The sequence below is a fragment of the Lepidochelys olivacea genome, assembly GCF_965140295.1.
Source record: "Lepidochelys olivacea isolate rLepOli2 genome assembly, chromosome: 9".
In the NCBI taxonomy this organism is placed as follows: Eukaryota; Metazoa; Chordata; order Testudines; family Cheloniidae; genus Lepidochelys; species Lepidochelys olivacea.
The window spans coordinates 62,395,649-62,417,738 of NC_140419.1; the positions used below are offsets into that span (position 1 = coordinate 62,395,649).

Here is a 22,090-nt window from a genome sequence, read left to right on the forward strand (position 1 = left end):
GGAGGTTTTTTGCTTTAATTTGGGCCCAGAGCAGAGACAAGGGAATTGTCTTTTTCTGTAGGCTGACAGTCACTATCGGAGAATAGGTATTCTATTCCAGCACAGCAAAATTTTACAGCCACGTTTTGTTTGTTTATTTCTAAACCTCGGGTGTAAAGTTAGTTAAAAACAGAGAGGTTAGAATGACCAAATCCTCAGCTCGACTACAGCTGGAATTAGCCAAATTTCAGGCTGAGGAAAAACAAAGGGAACATGAAAGACAGAACTCATGCGGCTGGAGAAGGAGGTACAGGAGGCTGCCCACAAGAGGGAAATGGAGGCAAGGAAGCATGTGGAGGAGGAGAAGGAAAAAGAGAGGAAGCATGTGGAGGAGGTGGAGAGGTAAAGACCCAGCATACAGACAGACACAGACCCTTTGTTTCTCTCCCTCCTCCCAGCTTTTGAAAGTATCTTGTCTCCTCATTGGTCATTTTGGTCAGGTGCCAGCGAGGTTACCTTTAGCTTCTTAACCCTTTACAGGTGAGAGGAGCTTTCCCCTGGCCAGGAGGGATTTCAAAGGGGTTTACCCTTCCCTTTATTTTTATGACAAGCCCTTCACTGCAAGATCTCTGCCACTTCAGGAGTGTCTAACCCCAAGTTCCCAGGCGCTCACAGCAGGTGCTGGGTTCCAAAACTGAAACAATGCAAAGAGGAGATAGAAAAAAGATACATCCATTGTCTGGAAGGGAGGTTGTCCGGCCCTGGACCTGACTTGGTCAGGCTTTACCTGGTCCAAGATCTACTGTCAATCTGCAGTCCAGGTCTCAGACTCTGAATAAGAATGGGGAGAAAGACAGAGAAAATGAGAGGAAGGATGGTCTGATGGTGAAGGTTGTGCCCTGCTACGCAGGATGTCTGCATTCAGTTCTTGGCTCTGGTACAGCCATTCCATGTGACCTTGGGCAAGTGCTTTTGTCTCTCAGAACCCAGTGCCCAAATGGGATAATAATGCTTCCTTTGTCTATTTAGGTTGAGCTAGGGCCTGTCTCCTCCTCTGTACAGTGCTAGCACAGTGGGGCCCTGATCTCAATTTGGGGCCTCGAGGCACTGCTGAAATAAAAATGAAGTGTTCTATTTGTCCAGATGGACTCTTTAATGAAGAAGAGGCCAGCTGAAAACGTGGCTCATTGTAATAGAACATCTGAAGAGAGGGATGGCCTGTACTAAACAATACCCGAGCACAAGGGAGAGCTAGTTATAAAGTGTCAGCCATGGACGGTCCAGGCCCTGCAGCAGAAGGTACATTTTTCTAACCTCCCCTTTGAAAACGAGGCAAGAAGCACCAGTCAACTCAGATGGGGTGCCGAGGAGACAACTAGAGAAGCACAGTTCGGTGGATGGGGAATGAGATTACAAATAAGAAAAGCTGGGCTCTGTCCCTGACTCTGGCCTGCCGTATGATAATGGTCCCTCCTTACCTCAGTTTCCCCTTCTGCAAAGGGGGGATCATATTACTGACCTGCCTTTGTTGAGTGCTATAAGATATATGTAGGAAAGGGCCGTTATGAGAGCTAAGTATAATTAACTTGCTTACACTGCTTTAGTGGACTCGCTCCTCATTTACACCAGTACTGGTCAGACCAGAATTGGGTTCATTGAATTTTTAAGTAAACATGATCATTTGGTACCCAGGGACACAGCATCTGGGAATCCTACCTCAACACAAACAGATTGGGTACAGATTGCCGAGCAACACTTGTTTGTTAGCATCCTTGTTCCCCATTACAGAACCCCGGTCAAACCCAGACACTGAGCCCTGGATCTCATCAAACCCACGGGCGTTTGATGGGCCCTCCACTGAAAATGCTGTCAGGAAAGTCTAATTCCCATAGCTAGCAGCAGGAGCCACCCAGCAGCTCTTAACATCCTGAGCATAGAAGGCAAAAGGGCAGCCCATGAATTATGAAGACACTAACTAGCATTTTACAGTTCCAAGACCATCACTCCCAGTCAAGGACTAAATTGGATTTGATCTACAGCCCGCATGTAGGTTGCACGCAAGGCATTGATTAAAGAGGGAAAGCTGGGCTGCAGAGCCTCTGTGAGGCTCCCTAATGGTGCTGAAATCACTGTCATTAATGCACAAAATTGCTTATGTATCTATAGCATCTTTCATCCCAAGACACAAGCGAACAGGGGTGGTCTTGTGGTTGAGGTCCCTTGCCTGGGACACAGGAGATGTGGCTTGAATTCCTGACTTTACCATGACTCACTCTGTGACCTTGGGCAAGCTGCAGGGGCCCAGATCCTCAAACCAATGGGAGTCAGGTGCGTGAATACCACTGAGGACCTGAGCCTGGGAGCTGGATTTTCCAGAAGATCTCCATATCCAGAAAGTCCCCTTTAGCACAATGAGTAAATCAGCACAGCTGCATTAACAGAGGTGTCCTCTGTGCACTGGTGAGTTTCGCTCCACTGTGTATGTTAGAATTGTGCTCAGGTGTAAATTACAGTGACCGCAGATTTGCGCACACAGCCACAGTAACTCTGAGCAAGCTAAGGTGAAGGGAGTAGCACTGAAAGTGCAGCATATCCTGGGTGGCAAGAGAAACATGCAGAGAGCCCTGGGACTTCAGTGTAGCAAAGGGAGGGCAGTTCTAACAAAGCCAGGCAGATGGTATGCCAGTCTCCTCCATAGGCGTGAGAACTAGGGGTGTGGGGGTGCTGCAGCACTCCCAGTTTTTGTGCGGGGTCCCAGCCCCACGCCCTGGGGTCCACTACGGGCCCCACATGCGGGGTCCCGGCTCCCACCGGACCCACGCCAAAGGCTCCACTCCCGGACCTGCACTGTCAGAGTGCCTCCATTCCCTACCACTATACTATCAAGGAACCTGTGAAAGGTACAACATGGGTCACAGTTCAGCCTCTTGCATATTTTGTTTCCCCTCAGAGTTAGCAAGATATGCTTGCATTGGGGTATTGGAAATGCTTGTGGGAAGCTGTGCTATTCTGGTCAGGTAAGAAATACTATGAGAATAGTAGCTTCTCTTGGAAGGGAAATCTGAACAAACCTGGTCAGTGATCTCCCAACTATCAAACTTTCTTCTACCACCCTGCAATGCAGGCTGGGGCATTCAGGCTGACTAATTGTATGGCACAAAGAATGTGCTGCCCTGTGCAGTGTGGTGGTAGGGAACTTGGGGTGGGGGGCACTAGTGCATAGAGGTTTCCTGTTAAATTTGGAGATAGTGGAACCTACTTATGCAGGGTTTAGACGAGAGGCCTTCACTGTCCTTTCTCTATTTGTTGTGCTTTAAGAGCCTTCTTTTCAACGTATATGGAAAGTGGAAGTGTCTTACAGCTATAAACCTGCTTCCCCTAACATGCAAGTTGGCTGGTGATTTTGGAAAGAGGACTCTTCCTCTCAAAAGCTGAAGTGGCAGCTCAAGCCTGGACCTGCATGTGGGGACCTGGTTGCCGCCGGAACAGCACTCAGGGCTCTGTTCCTGGCCCTGCATGTGGGGTTTCGGCTGCAAGACCCGCATCTGGGGCTCTGCTCCCGCCCTCAGCTGTGGTCTCAGCCTCAGCCCCCTTACCCATGTCCACATCCCCCCGGCTCCCGGAGCTAGCTCTGGGGAGAGAGGGCACGGGCAGGGGTTAAGGAGGGGGTGAGGTAAAAAGTTTGGGGACCACTGACTTTCAGCACCCCCACTGTAAAAATTGTTCCAGTACCACTGATCTCCTCTGAACCTGGGCCTTGCAAAGGGAGGAACATTTTCCAAAGGTGAAACCTGTATGAGGAGCCAGTTTGGAGTTGCTCATCAAGCCATTTCCTCCAGGTTGATATCTAATGGCAATTAAGCCCAACTTTCTCTCTCTCTCTCTCCGTTTATATGGCCCTTCGTCGTCCAAATATCTGATTACCTCCCAGCCATTAGCGACTTTACCCACACAGTCCCCTCAGGGAAGTGGACAAGCATGAGCCTCATTTTACAGATAGGAAACTAAGGCAGGGATCTATTAAGTAGAGCTGATCAAAGAAAGTTCAGCAAAGCAGTATTCTGAGGGAATTCTGACAATACTGCAATAGCTCATTAAGATTATTATGTATCATGTACTACAAAATAAAAGACACCAACCCAAAAAGGAAATTTGGAGGGAATTTTCAGAGAATTAGGAAGTGTTTGGTTTTTGTTCCAATTTGTATCCAAATCTCAGAATCCTCTGACAATCAGAATTTCCACCGTCCACTCAGCTCTGATATGAAGAGAATTCCGTGAAGTCACACAGGGAATCTGGAGCACAGCAAGAAATTGAACTCAGATTTCCTGCCTCTCATTCCAGTGTCTTAGCTATAAGACCACGCATCTCACAGCCATGGTAGGCTCTCCCATGAATGCATTTGGTCAGAGAAGCAAGTTCAGCCAGCTGGATTTGGGAGGAGGCTCACTGCATTTCATCCTCTTCCGTGTTGGTCAAGATCCAGTATCACAATGTGACACCAGAATCACGGACTTGTGCTATCGCAATGTTCCATCATTGTCACATTAGGACGGCATGTCCCCGCTTCAGTCATTTGGCAGGATCATCTAAACATCCCCTGAGATGGCAGGATGCAGTCAACTAACCTTATCGACTTAATTCTGCTGTGGCTCAGACAGAGCTGCCTCTCCATCCCAGTTACCTGCAGCAGGCACTGAATTATTAACCTGACATCTCTGCTGAGATGGGGTGGAGGGAGGAGAGGGAGCTGTAGGAAAGATCTCCTGTAAGGCCGTGTCTCCTCCCTCTTCCCCAAAGTGTGCAAAGCCTCTATTACAGATTCATTAATAGCAAGGCCCCTGCCTAGCACTCAGTAGGTCAGTACAGCCTCGGCAGGGACCTCTCCTTTCCTTCCGCTCCAATCCTATTAGTATTAGAGAGTGGATAGCGCTATAACAGGAAAAAAGTCCATCTCGGAGCAGCACGGCTGACGGCTTGACTTTTAAATCTTTAATAAGCATTAGCTTTAGCAGCAGCTCCGATGTGCTGGGGAATGGCATAGGAATGGAAGCCTAACCGGTGTGCCTCGCTGTTTAGCTGCTGAGAATGGGTCAGGGCCAGGGAGCTGGATGTGTGAACAGTGGACAGGAAAGCTCATTTACTCTCACAGGTGTTTAGGGGGGCTGAGCACAGTATTTCTGCATGGCCGGCCTCTACAATTCCATTTAAACCCTTCCTTTCACGTATCGGCCATGACCTGAATTCGGGGCCGCGTATTCCTTCCAGAATGACATCACTGCAGCTGCTTTCCGCTGCGCCCCTTGCACGCCTTCTGAGGTCATTGCCATCCACCCAGGAAACATAACGACATGACCTCAGGGCAATAAAAAGAGGAACCAATTTGCAAAGCTGTTGTTTGGAGATTCATTTTCTCCACCCCCGTTCAATTCCCGTAAGAGTTACCTGGGATGCAGTGATATTACCTAGCCCTTTAGTGTTTCATTCTGTTCTGGATTTGGGACCTCAGTTTAGTTTGCATTCTTGAAATTTATAATGACCCTTTTCATTTGAAACAGAGATTGAGGGACAGATGGTGGCTATGCAAACTTTACCAGCCTGCATGGGTGATCAGTGACGTGGGAGGCATAAGGGCCATGTTTATGGCTTAGGGAGGAGTTCCTAGATGGAGCAAATGAGATTAATTAAAATAGACTCTAGAAGCGCTGTTCTTTGCACCTGGTGTCACTGGCAGTAGGTGCTGAGCAAACTTGTGCTCTGCTGCCCTCTAATGGATGGATTATTTTATTCCTGCCCATATCTATACTGGCTCTTACAGGTAGAGCTGGTTGCGGGGCACGGCTTAGTTGTCTGCACATCGTTCTCCTGATATCCATGCTTCTTACATCTAGGAGTCCTAATTGACTCAGCCCTTTGCTTTTTGGAGATAGAGGCATTCAGTCCCATCCCATCCTTTCCGTTCACATTTGTGTCTAGCTGGTGCAGATGGGCGTGGAGGGTTCCTTGACATGTTTCCGAAGAGATTTCTGATGTTCTTGACCAAACCCATCCCTCCCTCCCCTAGAGCAGGGCTGGCTGCAGTTCAAGGCATGTTCTTAAAACGCATTTCCATAAAAGGGGGAAGATTCTAATATAGGGCCGTTTCCCGAGAACATGCAACTCCCATTGACTTCCATTAGAGAGGGTAACTCAGGACTGCGCAAACAGAACAGGAGGACTTGTGGCACCTTAGAGACTAACCAATTTATTTGAGCATGAGTTTCGTGAGCTACAGCTCACTTCATCGGATGCATGCCGTGGAAACTGCAGCAGACTTTATATATACACAGAGAATATGAACCAATACCTCCTCCCACCCCGCTGTCCTGCTGGTAATAGCTTATCTAAAGTGATCATCAAGTTGGGCCATTTCCAGCACAAATCCAGGTTTTCTCACCCTCCACCCCCCCACACAAATTCACTCTCCTGCTGGTGATAGCCCATCCAAAGTGACCATTCTCCCTACAATGTGCATAATTAAGGTGGGCCATTTCCAGCACAAATCCAGGTTTTCTCACCCCCTCACCCCCCTCCCAAAAACCACACACACAAACTCACTATCCTGCTGGTAATAGCTCATCCAAAGTGACCATTCTCCCTACAATGTGCATAATTAAGGTGGGCCATTTCCAGCACAAATCCAGGTTTTCTCACCCTCCACCCCCCCACACAAATTCACTCTCCTGCTGGTGATAGCCCATCCAAAGTGACAACGCTTTACACAATGTGCATGATAATAAAGTTGGGCCATTTCCTGCACAAATCCAGGTTCTCTCACCCCCTCACCCCCCTCCCAAAAACCACACACACAAACTCACTATCCTGCTGGTAATAGCTCATCCAAAGTGACCATTCTCCCTACAATGTGCATAATTAAGGTGGGCCATTTCCAGCACAAATCCAGGTTTTCTCACATCCCCCCCCACCCCCATACACACACAAACTCACTCTCCTGCTGGTAATAGCTCATCCAAACTGACCACTCTCCAAGTTTAAATCCAAGTTAAACCAGAACATCGGGGGGGGGGTAGGAAAAAACAAGGGGAAACAGGCTACCTTGCATAATGACTTAGCCACTCCCAGTCTCTATTTAAGCCTAAATTAATAGTATCCAATTTGCAAATGAATTCCAATTCAGCAGTTTCTCGCTGGAGTCTGGATTTGAAGTTTTTTTGTTTTAAGATAGCGACCTTCATGTCTGTGATTGCGTGACCAGAGAGATTGAAGTGTTCTCCGACTGGTTTATGAATGTTATAATTCTTGACATCTGATTTGTGTCCATTTATTCTTTTACGTAGAGACTGTCCAGTTTGACCAATGTACATGGCAGAGGGGCATTGCTGGCACATGATGGCATATATCACATTGGTGGATGTGCAGGTGAACGAGCCTCTGATAGTGTGGCTGATGTTATTAGGCCCTGTGATGGTGTCCCCTGAATAGATATGTGGGCACAATTGGCAACGGGCTTTGTTGCAAGGATAAGTTCCTGGGTTAGTGGTTCTGTTGTGTGGTATGTGGTTGTTGGTGAGTATTTGCTTCAGGTTGCGGGGCTGTCTGTAGGCAAGGACTGGCCTGTCTCCCAAGATTTGTGAGAGTGTTGGGTCATCCTTTAGGACTGCGCATAGCTGCTAATTAGCTGCTATGTTACCTCACCAAGTAGAGGCCTGTTGGATTGGAACTCAAGATCATCATGAGTCCTATTCTCGATGGACCACATACAGGTGGCATTAAGTGACAGTGAAGTCTATGAGTGGATGTGGCCATAGGTCATTACAGGGTGAGGGTCAGCAGCTGGACTGAACTCTTGTGTGCCCCAGGTATTTGTACTGAAGATGAGCTGTGTGTGTGTGTGTGTGTGCACGCACGCTAGAGCCCTCGGCTGGCTGGAATATTTCAGGATCACTCATGTGAGCAAGAGTTCCCTCCATTGACTGAGTTAAAGGGACCACTTAATCCCTTCGAGATCTGTTTTGGAGCCAAAGATCATGATCATAGTCCTCTCACTGAGGCTGCATGTGTACGGGTCAGCTGATGACTTTGGGAATCTGTATATAGGCAGCCATGGATTGCTTACACAGCACATCTCTCTGGGGAGGAAACGGGTCAGACTGGGGAGAGTGTGGTGGTTCGGTTCCAAGCTCCGCCCACAAAATTAGCTCTGCCCAAAGTGTGTGTCACCAAAGTGAGACATCACTCACAGTAGATTGTGCAGATGTTCAAAACATGATTGTGCTGCTCCCTGAGCTCCAGTTCTTGAGCTTGGCTTCCCCCTTAGGGTTTGAATAAGCCCATGGGCTTGGCTAGGCGCTTGTGAGGGGCGGGGGAGATAAGTGGCAGCATCCTCCAGTCATCACCAAAATGAGCCGTCACTTGCATTCATTGTGCTGATCGGTGACCTCCATCTCATGAGCAGTGAAACAGTTAACAGATCTGACATCTGCGCTGTCGTCACTGGGCACACAGGTTAACACTAGAGCAGATTGGAAATCAGAATTTTTCAACCATCTCTAATCACAGCTCAAGTGACTCCTTTAGTCCAAAGAGCAATGTAATGTTTTTGGTGCTGAATAGCCCAGGTTCCATCCCTGCTGATGCCCAGGATGTCCGTATCTGTGCAGCCCTTATTCCTTACCTTTAGCCCTTGCTTGGGCAAATCTTCTGTTTAAAGCAGATCAGAGGTTTGTTGTCAAGACCTTTCTTATGATGGAAAATGGCTTTTTGTTCAAAAGGAAATTTTTCTGTGGAAATTTTCATTTTGGTCAGAATTTTCTATTTTACATTTTTAAAAAATGGAAACCAAAACTGAGAAATGTTTAGTTCAAATTTTCATTTTGGTGTAAAATTTGTCATTTTTCACCCTTGATTTTCAGTACTGTGTTCCACTGTGTACTGCATTAACTTGAGTCGGAGAGGTTATTTTAGCTCTGTTTTCAGCACTTGTGACTTGTGTGTCCAGTTCTGATGCCCACAAGTCAAGGGGGATGTTGATAAATTAGAGAGGGGTCAGAAAAGAGCCACAAGTATGATTAAAGCATTAGAAAACATGTCTTACAGTGATAGACTCAAGGAGCTCCATCTATTTAGCTTAACAAAGAGAAGGTTACGGGGGGATTTGATCATAGTCTAGACTCTATAGGTACCAATTTGGGGAGCAAATATTTAATAATGGGCTCTTCTGTCTTGCAGAGAAAGGTATAACATGATCCAAAGGCTGGAAGTTGAAGCTAGACAAATTCAGGCTGGAAATAAGGCGTACATTTTTAACAGAGAGAGTAGTTAATCATTGGACCAATTCACCAAGGGTCGTGGTGGATTCTCCATCACTGACAATTTTTACATCAAGATTGGATGTTTTTCTAAAAGCTCTGCCCTAGGAATTACTGTGGGGCAGTTCTCTGGCCTGTGTTATACAGAAGGTCAGACTAGATGATCACAATGCTCCTTCTGGCCTTAGAATCTGTGAAACATGCAGTAGGGAAATTCTAGTGTGCAGCACATTGGTAGACTTTAGAATTCACACGCCTCCAATGTGCGTTGCTGCACCGTGTAAACCAGCCCTTAGTGACCTGTCCAATGTCTTCTCTGGCAAAGCCAACAACTCCGCTCTCCTGAGTTACAGTCTGACTTTTTAACCACCAGATCATTTTTCCATCTGTCTGCCCATTAACTCACTGGGCTACTGACTCTGAATGGGGAAGTGGGGAGCGCTTTGGGAGAAAGAGAGATGTTATGGAAAACTAGATCCCATTCTGTCCTATAGTGCGTACGCAGCACAAATCACTTCTCCCCATGGCAACTTACTGAGTACTGCCCTGGCTGCACAGAATGCTCTCTTCAACACCACTTCACCTCATCAGCAAACAGCCAGAGCCTGAGACTCCAGATTTCTTCAGTAATTGAGTCTTAATTTGCTGTTTAGAGAAGGGAAAGGTGGAGAACAGGACTATAGAGCGTTGCCCCCAAAATTCAGGAGAAATGTGACAGATGCGACTCATGCTCCATCAGCAGATCAGTAGCATCATGGGAGGGGAGTGGATTCCACAGGGAAGTTCAGGCAGGAAGCGGGAGGAACTCCAGCCAGGAGAGCTCAAAGGGGTGGAATGGTCCAGTGGCTCCCAAAGACCACACATCTGCGCTCTGGAGGCAGCGGGCACAAGTGGCCTCGAGAGAGTCCCCTTCCCCCAGGGGAGTTAGTTTGTGGAGTTATAAGAAGGTGCTGCTTAACGTTATTCAGGCCACTAGTAATCTTCTGAGTGCTCCATAGCTGACAGCGGCATCAATTGTCTCTCCAGTTCTGCTAGCCCCCTTGACGACAGGCTGCCTAGAGCCTGACAGTGACATATCATCCCTGCAATGACTCTGACAGCTGCAGCGATGCCCCTGGGGAATGTGTCAGCGGGGGTGCACTGGCAGTGAAGGGCGATATCCCGCTGCCCAATCCACTCCAGCATGTCTTTGTGCTCCGAGCACTTTTCCCTCAGATGTCAGCTTTATCATATTCATGTCCCCTTGTTTTTCTGGAGGGCTCTTTCCTGCTGCAGGGCAGCCCTCCCTAAAGCATCCTCGCTCATCCTCCCCAGTGCATTTTGGGTAGTCTCTCTGCCAGCTTTGAAGTTCTAGATAGCGGTATTTGGTATTTATCACTCTCTGTTAAGGTTCCCCTGACCTCCCCGTGAACCAGCCAGTCCGGGCAATGGGACATTCATGGGCTCTACTTTGATGTGGGGAAAGAAGCCCCTCTAAAATGTAACTTTTCCAGAGGAAATAATATTCTCTTCTGCTCATGGCATAGTTCTGATAGGGCCAAGAATGACACCCTTTATGCTGTCTATGGGCTCTGGCTGTGGTCAGTGATTTCATAAACAGAACAATCTCTGGCTGTGCTCTAATCCAGGGGCTCTCAACCTTATTTGATAGGGCCCCCCTTCTTTGTGTCTGTAGTCATTTATGCCCCCCCTCCCAAGTACATATACCGCCACCCAGCTCTGAAGGCAGAGCAGAGAGCAGCAGCTGCTAGCCGGGCACTCAGCTCTGAAGGCGATGCCGCCACCAGCAGCAGCACAGAAGTAAGGGTGGCAATGTGAAAAGTGATATTCATCAATATTACTTTTCACAGCAGACTTAGCACCCCATTGCCACCCTTACTTCTGCGCTGCTGCTGCTGCCACTGTGGGGTAACAGCCAGGGCCCAACCGCCTCCAGGTGAAGGATTGGAGGTGTGGGGGGAGGAGAGCCTGAGTCTGGGCTACCTCCCAGTGAGGGAATGAGGGTGTCAGGGGAAGGAAAGCCCAGGTGGCGGGGCTCCGGCTGTCCCCTTCTTCATTCCCACCTCCTAGGTGTGCACAGCCATGCTGTTCGAGCCCCAGCTACCCTGGGCTCAGCCAGAGTTCTTAAAAAAAAGAAAAAAACACAAAGCTTACACCTCCCTTGACACATTCCCGTGCCTCCCTTGGGAGGCCCACCCCATCATTTGAGAACCACTGCTCTAGTTGGAAAGGCCCAGTTTGTGCCACCTTCACTCACATGGGACCAGATCCTGACCTCAGTTAAACTGGTGTAAATCAAGAGCAACTTCACTGCAGTTGTTCTTGATTGTCCCCAGTGTAACTGGTCAGGATCTGGGCCATGGAGTAGTACCTTATTGCTCAAGTAGTCACATTGGGCCTGATTCTCCTTTGTTTTTACACTGCCAATGATTCCAGTAGAGTTATTCATGATTTAACCCCATGTGAGAAGATAATTAGGGCTACAGATGTCAATGGGATACCTAAGGTGTGAGGCGCTGCTCAAGGCAAATAAGGGTGCTGCTCGCTGGCCACAAAGGAAAAGGCTATAGGACCCAGTTCCCCACTGCCTTGCCCTTTGCTGTGCAAAGTGAGTGCATTTGTGGGAACATTTTACACTCTCTCCTAGCACAAAGGGCCTGACATTGGACGTTGGTCTCACGTGGCTGGAAAATCAAAAAGCCACATTTTAAGTATATATAAAGATTAAAGTGCTTTTCTTGGCTAGATGTTAGCCAGAGAGGAAAAGAATTCTCTCTTGGCCACCAAACTTAACACCACGGCTGTTGAAAGTGAGAGACAGGAGACTTTAGCACTCTTTGTTGTACAATTTGTAAATAGTCGTGTTGGTCTATTGTTCGGGCCCAATATTGTAAAACTTGACCCTTGGGGTCATGTGTGTAACTTGTTTAACCTGGAAATGGAGGGGGAAGGAGAAAAGGGAAAGATAAGGAGCAAAATGGTATTTGCAGTGCATTGCCTCACTTGTTTAGCACGCTGAGCAATAATGTAAGAGAGCTGACAAAGAGCTCAAACCTAAAACAAGATCAAAATGGGAAATTAAAACAGCAAGTGAGTAACTGGAATAGCCCTCTTGCCTACAGTGTACAAGAAACTGAGGGAAGACTAGGAGATTGTCAGGCAAGATGCAGCCAGCAAGAGGGAGGAGAATTAGGCTAGCAAAGACAGGCTAAATCGCTTAGAAAATGAGTTGCCCAAAACCAGTGCAGTCAAAAATAATAATTGCTGAGTAATTTGCTTGTGTGTGAGAGAGAGAGAGAGAATATGCAGAGATGAGAATGTAGGAGAGAAAATGTGCACAAAAGTCTGTCTGTCTGTCCATCACCCCTCTTAACTGACGCCAAGCCTCACCCTCCACACCACACCCCTGCATCCATACCAGAATAGCCCAGAGGTGGAAAGCCGTAGCACGTTCTCCAGTGAGAGTGTATCAGTGTCACACCCCTGGGAGCACACGCTGCTGGGGAGCAGCCCTCAAACGGTGAAACAATCTCACATAAAGCACAATGCGATCAATGGAAATGAAACAGCCTGGACTTGGTTCAGCCCAAAGATCCAAAGGGGGCATTTACAGTTACTGTTGGTTTAAGTATCTTGTTACAAATACCATAGTGTGGAAATGCATCCAATGAAGTGAGCTGTAGCTCACGAAAGCTTATGCTCAAATAAATTTGTTAGTCTCTAAGGCGCCACAAGTCCTCCTTTTCTTTTTATAGTGTGGAAAATGCACTGTCTGAATGGTTCTACTGGCCCTGTATGGGTAGGGGAGTGGTTATGTTATATCAATCCTATTAAAAAGGAAATATCTATTTAGCTACCTCTTTACAGTATGCAAGGTAGTTTCTAGAAGGGAGGAAAGTGGGTGGAGTGGAGAAAGACTGGTTTGCTAGTTGTATTCTATGATACACAATTGTACAGAGCTTCTCTGCTCCTGCCAGTATATTTTGGGGCCAGACCAAGTCTTGAGAGCTGGAGATAGGAAGGGAGTGAGAACAGACAAATAGGGCTGTTTGGAAAATTTTTGTCAAAAGAGTTTTCTGTCAGAAAACGTCCATTTCAACAAAACTGAAATGTTTTGTGAAACTGCATCAATTCTGATGAAATTTCATTTAAAAAAATCAGAAAATAGTTTGAACATGTTGTCCCATTTTGAAATTTTCTGATGGAAAAATTTAGATTTTTCATTTTGAAATGACTTTTCATTTGGACATTTACTTTATTTGATGTGTTTTAGGGGTTTGGAATCAAAACAGTGTTTTGAATTCATTGAAATGAAATGTTTGGATTGACTCAAAGTGACTTTTTTTTTTCATTACTTCATTTTCTGAAAAATTTCAAAATGTTGGCTCTTTGTCCCAAATTGGGACAAAAGGATTTTGAAATCTTGACATTTTTCACTGGATGGGAGAGTCCGTTTCCGAACCAGTTCTATGGACAAAGGAAGAGCAGGAAACAGATAGAAAGAACCAGATCTCTTTAAACTGAAAGAGTATTGTCATGCTCTCCCTGACTGTAGAGTGTATGCTGTGAAATCCTGTGGTGTGACCTTTACATACTGCCCAGGGGAAGGTACCTTCATGTGGGGATTAATAGGCTTGGAATGTATTAGAGGAGAAGCAGCATCTGATGTTGTCTGTATCCGGGAGGGCAGCAAGACCCTTAGAATGGGAGAGATTTCATAAGACAGTCCCTGCACTCCTGCTACATATGGCCCTTGACTTCTCTTCAAGTTTTCTGGTCAGGAATCTCACCTTAATCACTCTCTTTGGGTCGGGGCTTTTTAGGTAGCTCCTGCCTCAGCATGGCTGCTCCCCCTCCTGCAGAACCCGAGCAGAGCCTTAAAGAGCATCTCTCCTCTTCTTCTGAGCCCACGCTGGACCTCAAGGCACATGAAGCTGCATTACTTCCAGGTGAGAACGTTTGCCATTTGGGTCCCACATGCCATGGGCGGTGGGCACATGGGGCCAAATGCAGACTCTTCGCAGAATCTCAGGGTCTTGTTGCCACAAGCAGAACAATTAATTCACTTGGCGTCACATTGGCAGCCTTGCTTAGCAGCACCTCTAACACGGACCTGGGTTTTATAAATCATCCAGTTAGCAGGTAGGAATATGATTATTCCTGTTGTGACGGGACTTAAAAGCCTTAACCAGAATCAGAGCCCTGCTGTACTAGGTGCTGTACAAACCCATAGCTCTTGCCTCTGAGCTCAAAGCCTATTGAGCTGAGGTGGAGAGAGGAAGTAGAACTCTTCCCATTTTATAGGTGAGGAACTGCAACACAGAGCGATTAAAGGCCAAGTTTTTAAAGGGATGTAAGTGCCTAAACACCCAGCCCTAAGTCACAGGGGGTCTTGAACCCAGCTGTTGTAAATTCCAGTCCAACCCCTTAACCAAGAGATCATCCTTCTGCCCCATGATGGTCTAAGTTTCCAGAGGACTCTTACTTGGCTATGAGTGTCACTTCATCGGGTCCAAATTCCAAAGTCATTACTCAGCAAAACTCCCACGGACCTTCAAGTGAGAGCTTTATTCAAATAAAGGATGAATAAGAAGTGAGTCAGTCAGACTCTTTGGTCTTTTTCCTCTATCACCCCACAGGTAGTAACAGCGAGAAAGCCACAAAGCTCAGCCCTTCTGGCTCCAGCACTCCAATGAGAGGAAACCTTTTAACATAAGAGGTTCCCTTTCCCACTGCCGACAGCATGGATTCATTTACAGTACCCTCTGTTAAGCCTTTCACTAGTGCTGTCTGCTGCACCCTTTGAGTGATGGTGGATTTTAGCTGTGGTATATGAAGCATTTATGTTGCACTTCAGGGCTGACCAAGGTTCAGCCTGAGAGTTGTAGTTTCCCAGTCCATGTCTGACATGTGTTGTACAGCACTCAAGTGATTAATAGAACGTCTTTGAAGTCCCTTGGCTCCAGAGTTTTCCAAACAGCATAAAACATTTTTAGGGAGGCTCTGGCCATATCAACAACTGAGGAGTTGTCTACACAGGGGAGTTAGTGAGGAGTAAGCTAGGCTGTGAATTTAAAGCGCACTAGCTACTCTGCACTAACTCCCTGTGTGGACACTCCTGCTGCTCACTAAAAGCACCCTCCTGTGGTTTAGCTTAATGCACAAGTGTCTACCTGGGGAGGTAATGAAGAGTAACTAGAGCATACTAGCTACTCTGGGCTATTTACCCATGTAGACAAACCCTGAAAGAATCCTGATCCAGATTCTCAGCTGGTGTAAATTGGCATAAAATCTGTTGACTTCAATGGAGCTACCCCAATTTATACCACTTGAAGTCCGACCCCTGTGCCCAGTAGGTCAGGTCAGTTACGTGACCTAGTTTAGTTGCCAACAGATATCATACTGTGACCACACTTACTTCCTGTTCTATGTGTAGGGGAGATATGAGGACTCTCACATGGTCATTACATATTAACTAATGCTAAATACTGATCTTGTAATGGCAACCACTGTGTTTTAAAATTGATAACTGTAGATGGAGAATAACAACTGGATTCTAAGTGTGAAAGCCTGACTCTGTTGGAGTCAGTGGAAGAACTTCTGTGTACTACATATGGACCAGGATTTCACCCTAAATATCTAATATCTGTATGTATATAATGATTGTAATATAGCTCTGTCTAGAATATATCTAGATCTCTTTCTAGATTCTCTCTCTCTAATCTCCTTCTCTCTATCTGAAATATAGCTATATCTATTCTTAGATATTTAAAATATATCAATACCTATCTATATGTTTAAATTTAATCATACTATTCCTGATTTAAAATGGCAAATCTGAAACCAAGCTTAGATTTTTGTAAAAACCAAGCATTTAAAAACTATAAGAATAACCCAAATATTTGTATTTTACCTCATTCCAATGTAAGCAGTTTATCTTTTTAAAAAACAAACATTGCCTTCTACTGTTTGCACTCTCCATTTTGCAGCATTGTGCTAGCAGGAGCGCTTGAAAGTAAAATTGACTGGAAACTGGCTATACTAAAACATGAAACTGACCAGTCTTATTTTCAGTACTCAGACTGAAAGGGAAAGGGGATGGGGAGAAGAGGCAGGCAGCAAAACTGGATAAAGGTAAATGAGTTTTAAAAAAAATCATTTTAAATAATCAAAGGCATTATTTGTAACAGAGAGAAGTATTTTTTAGAAAAATGTATGATTTTTAACCTGTCAGTTAAAATAGACAATATTTATATAGAACCTACACCGGACCAAAATGTGTTTCTGTTAAGTAGTACCATCCTTGGCAGCCTCCAGTGTAATTTTCTGTATTAGAAACTGAATCTTTTCTTTATGATTGTGATTCAGGCCCTATTCAGTTTCCTCTGAGTGTGATGATGTGTGATCTTCTCTCTTCATACTTATGGACACATCTGATACCATCTGGCCAGAAACAACAATCGCACTAAAATCGGTGGTCCTCTTTCTAGGACTCCTTGTGTCCATTGTTGCTCAGGGTGAGGTGATTCCCCTGTCCTGATGACTTGCTACCACTATAGCATTTTTGTTGCTATTGTTTGGTTTCATGGAAGGATTCTGGGCCAGTTATAATGGGGATATGAGGGAGAAACAGAGACATGGCCCAAATACGATCAGCAGAAGTGAGATATGAACTCACAAGAGACATATGGAAAAACTGGAGACAAAGGGGTCTAGCTTATGTCTCACCTGTTTCTTCTGGGGACTGAGCAATAAAATGGAGCTAAATGAAGAATTCCCTATTTCCTACAGTTGCGGATGCATGTACACACACCTACACTGCATCGTAGACAATTTCTGGCTGCCAACCCACACATCCTATTTGTTAGGCAATAGCTGACTATGCTTGCAAATGTACACACGATGGGTTAGGCTATCTCTGCCTGTACCTGCACACACCCCAAATGGTTTTGGTAGCTTCTGTCTGTACCCACACACACACACACTCTCAGTGCATTAATCTCTCTCTTCCTCTCTCTCTCTCTCGTTCACTCTTATATATATTCAGATTTATAGACCCACTAAAAAGAATGCTTATTACACTGTAGGTGCCCTTGACATGACTTAGAAAATACAGCTAAATGAATACCCATACATAACTAATCTGTTGTATACACATGGTATATTTATGTATGTCATTGATACACACGATACATTGGATGTTGCCGCTACAGGCTCTCCACATGCACAATGAATTGGCCACGCGCAGGTATATCAAGAAATCAGTTTGCCAGGATGCATGTCATTGGCAACGACCCGAGCAGACTAAGATGAAATGGTGCATGTAGACATGGTTGGGTTTCTTCTCTCTGATTGGATGGCAAACCTCTTAGAAAGGAAAATAGAAAATGATAAAAAATCATCTTGGTCATACACCAACAACCTTTACCTCCTGAAGAATTAATAGCTATTTGCCTAACTTTTGTGTGAACAAAACCCATTTGCTGGAAGCTTCAAAATGGGGGATGAACATGGACCCTATGCAAACCTGCTAGAAATCTGAGTGAATATTTGTGGACAGTGTTTAGCAGGATTCACCCAGCTCTTCTAAGCTCCTTTGAGGGGAAACAGAAGTCCAGTTGGTAAGAATTCGTCCCCAGAGCTTGTAACCCTAGAAGGTATGATGTCCTTACACCGTATTGCATCCAGCACTCAAGAGAGACTGTGAATCCCCCTTTTCCAAAATCAATTCCAAACCATTTCCTGATTAATTTTTGAATTTGCAAAGTCTGTTTTCCAGTAATCTTGCTACACCTGATCAGTGAGGCTACCATGAGGATTGGGCTGTCCTTTCACTCACTCACTGGCGCACACACACACAAATAACTCTAGATGCGCTGGCCTAAATTCTGCCTGAATGGCAGGATGAGGGGATTATTGAGGAGGAGAAAGGCAGAGAGACCTAAAATAATCACCCCTTAAAATCTGCCAGTGGCTTCAGCTAGCTAAACAGCATTTCCTCAGTATTTGCATCATTCTTTACCCATTCCCAGAGCGAGATTAGGAAATAGTGCAAATATTGATAGGTTTCAGAGTAACAGCCGTGTTAGTCTGTATTCGCAAAAAGAAAAGGAGGACTTGTGGCACCTTAGAGACTAACCAATTTATTTGAGCATGAGCTTTCGTGAGCTACAGCTCACTTCATCGGATGCATACCGTGGAAACTGCAGCAGACTTTATATACACACAGAGAACATGAAACAATACCTCCTCCCACCCCACTGTCCTGCTGGTAATAGCTTATCTAAAGTGATCATCAAGTTGGGCCATTTCCAGCACAAATCCAGGTTTTCTCACCCTCCACCCCCCCACACACAAACTCACTCTCCTGCTGGTAATAGCCCATCCAAAGTGACAACTCTCTACACAATGTGCATGATAATCAAGGTGGGCCATTTCCAGCACAAATCCAGGTTTTCTCACCCCCCCACCCCCATACACACACAAACTCCCTCTCCTGCTGGTAATAGCTCATCCAAAGTGACCACTCTCCCTACAATGTGCATGGTAATCAAGGTGGGCCATGTCCAGCACAAATCCAGGCTTTCTCACCCCCCCCCTTTTTTTTTCCCGGGGACACACACACACACACAAACTCACTCTCCTGCTGGCAATAGCTCATCCAAACTGACCACTCTCCAAGTTTAAATCCAAGTTTAACCAGAACGTCGGGGGGGGGGGGGGGTAGGAAAAAACAAGGGAAAATAGGCTACCTTGCATAATGACTTAAATAGAGACTGGAAGTAGCTAAGTCATTATGCAAGGTAGCCTATTTCCCCTTGTTTTTTCCTACCCCCCCCCCGACGTTCTGGTTAAACTTGGATTTAAACTTGGAGAGTGGTCAGTTTGGATGAGCTATTGCCAGCAGGAGAGTGAGTTTGTGTGTGTGTGTGTGTGTGTGTGTGTGTCCCCGGGAAAAAAAAAAAGCCTGGATTTGTGCTGGACATGGCCCACCTTGATTACCATGAACATTGTAGGGAGAGTGGTCACTTTGGATGAGCTGTTACCAGCAGGAGAGGGAGTTTGTGTGTGTATGGGGGTTGGGGGGGGTGAGAAAACCTGGATTTGTGCTGGAAATGGCCCACCTTGATTATCATGCACATTGTAGGGAGAGTGGTCACTTTGGATGAGCTATTACCAGCAGGATAGTGAGTTTGTGTGTATGTTTTTTGGAGGGGGGTGAGGGGGTGAGAGAACCTGGATTTGTGCAGGAAATGGCCCAACTTGATTATCATGCACATTGTGTAGAGAGTTGTCACTTTGGATGGGCTATTACCAGCAGGAGAGTGAGTTTGTGTGTGGGGGGGTGGAGGGTGAGCAAACCTGGATTTGTGCTGGAAATGGCCCAACTTGATGATCACTTTAGATAAGCTATTACCAGCAGGACAGTGGGGTGGGAGGAGGTATTGTTTCATGTTCTCTGTGTGTATATAAAGTCTGCTGCAGTTTCCACGGTATGCATCCGATGAAGTGAGCTGTAGCTCACGAAACTCATGCTCAAATAAATTGGTTAGTCTCTAAGGTGCCACAAGTACTCCTTTTCTTTTTGCAAATATTGATGTAACCTTTATCTAAGGAAGAACTGGCAATGCTTTAAGGGCAACAACAGCTGTGAAGTTATTGACATTATTAGACTGCAATATGCATTTCTAAGGCATCCATCCCATCCATGAACTAGGTGCATTTACATCCATGTATAAGCGTGCCAGAGGCCCTTCAGAGAGTTAACTACTTCTCATCATCTCCCCTGAACTTCTGAGTAGTCAGGTACAAATGGCTTCCTCCAGGGATATGTTTTTCCAGGGTCATGCCACAGCCTAGAGAAACCCACACACAAAGGGAGGAGTCTCATGAAGCACACCAATGACTTGATTGCTGCTGTGTCCAACCTGTGTCTAAGCAGCTCTATGCTTGATCTAGCGTACACTGTAGATTCTGACCCAGGGAAGAAACTAAGTGGTTATAGAGGTGGGTTGACTTTGAAATTTGTCATGCTGGCAGGACTCCTTTTCCTGGAAAATATTTGCCATGTGCTACCCTGCCACCTTTTAGAGTAACAGCCGTGTTAGTCTGTATTCACAAAAAGAAAGGAAGACTTGTGGCACCTTAGAGACTAACCAATTTATTTGAGCATAAGCTTTCGTGAGCTACAGCTCACTTCATCGGATGCAAGTGATGAATCCGATGAAGTGAACTGTAGCTCACAAAAGCTTATGCTCAAATAAATTGGTTAGTCTCTAAGGTGTCACAAGTCTTCCTTCCACCTTGTGCCTGATGTCCCATAAGGGAGCTGAGTAAAGATTTCTGCCTCAGAGACCTCTCTGGGCTGTCACTGTAGTCGTGCCATTTGCACTCCAGTGTCGAAGACAGAGACACATACACACTGTGGGCCAGATCCTCTGTTGGTGTAAATCAGCACAGCTCCACTGACTTCTGTGGAGTTACACCGATTTATGCCAGCTGAGGATAGGGCCCTGTGATGTCAGTGGATACATAAGGGCTGTGTTCAAGTCCTGAAAAAAGAAATGCTGGGACACACTCCTGGTATTTGCGGGACTATCCACCAGAAGTGCTGGAGCGCTGTTACAGCTCCCCCAAAACTGTGCTGGATCGGCATGCTGGAAAGCCGGGCATTCACAATGGTTTTGACCCATATCTTCAATGAAACTGAACAACTAGAGCAATGACCAAACTTCTCCTTCAACACCCCAGCCACATCATCCCATCCTTGTCATTTGACTCCGACATTGTGATCTGATTGTTAAAGTTCTTGATTAAGCAAAGTACTGGGGACTCCTGCTGCCATCCTGTTGGAAATTTACCTCCCCTAGGCTGGACATGTTGTTTGACGCACCCTGAGAGTTCCTCCAAAGAAAATTTTCTTTAGCTGATTGTGTGCGCACCATTTCTACTCCCTGAAAACAGATGCTAGCGCTCAGATCAATCCTGGTAAATCCCAGCCTCTTGGGAAATCAAAGCACCTGGAGAACAGCAATCATTAAAACTGGTCGCCCTTGAGGGAACTTCAAAGTGGGTTGGCTGCTTGTTCTGGATCTGACTGCACTAGTTCCCCTTTCCATCTGCTTGATGTTATGATAACAAGGGATGATGCAGATACTGCTAATCCTAATTACTGGATTTATCGTGCTGGGTAGAATCTGCCATCCACCAGTAGGAACCATCTGAGATAGGACAAAACTTGTGAACTGTACAGAATGGTACTGAACAAGGAGAGTGTTCTTGAATGGGGAAATGGTAAATACAAGTGAACAGAATAGGGACCATCCTTCCTGAGCAGAGATGGTTTGTATGCGTGAGTGATTACACAGGAGCAGGTCTGTGGCAATAATGGGCCGTGTTACTATGGTGAAGAAGGACCATAAGACCTTTCTCCAACCAACCAACTCATGCATTAGTCTCTTCCCTAGCCTAGATAGTTGCCAATGACTGACTCAACTTGCCCCACTAAAACTAAATGTCAGAGACACTAAAAGTGCAGCACAAGTGCCTCCAATCAGGATGCATACAGATGAAGTGAGCTGTAGCTCACGAAAGCTTATGCTCAAATAAATTGGTTAGTCTCTAAGGTGCCACAATACTCCTTTTCTTTTTACTAGAAGTCTGTACCAGAGGAGGAGCCTGAATCCTAATCCCCACAGTCCCATGATGTATTCTAACCACTGGCCCATCCTTCCTCTCTTGGTAGGTCTTTGAAGGTTTCTGTCTCAGTCAATGGCATTCTTCACTGAGCCACAAACATGGTG

The 22,090-nt window shown here is 45.9% G+C and overlaps 1 protein-coding gene across 1 annotated transcript in view; it reads left to right on the top strand.

The window, feature by feature from the left end:
- LOC311525912 (BTB/POZ domain-containing protein KCTD16-like) overlaps nt 1–22,090 on the top strand; it is a 40,763-nt gene that overhangs the window by 4,267 nt on the left and 14,406 nt on the right. Inside the window, exon 3 of the mRNA XM_084638398.1 lies at nt 14,111–14,236. Within this exon, the coding sequence (XP_084494524.1) occupies nt 14,216–14,236 (21 nt within the window). The 5' untranslated portion in view covers nt 14,111–14,215. The remainder of the gene's footprint in view (nt 1–14,110; nt 14,237–22,090) is intronic.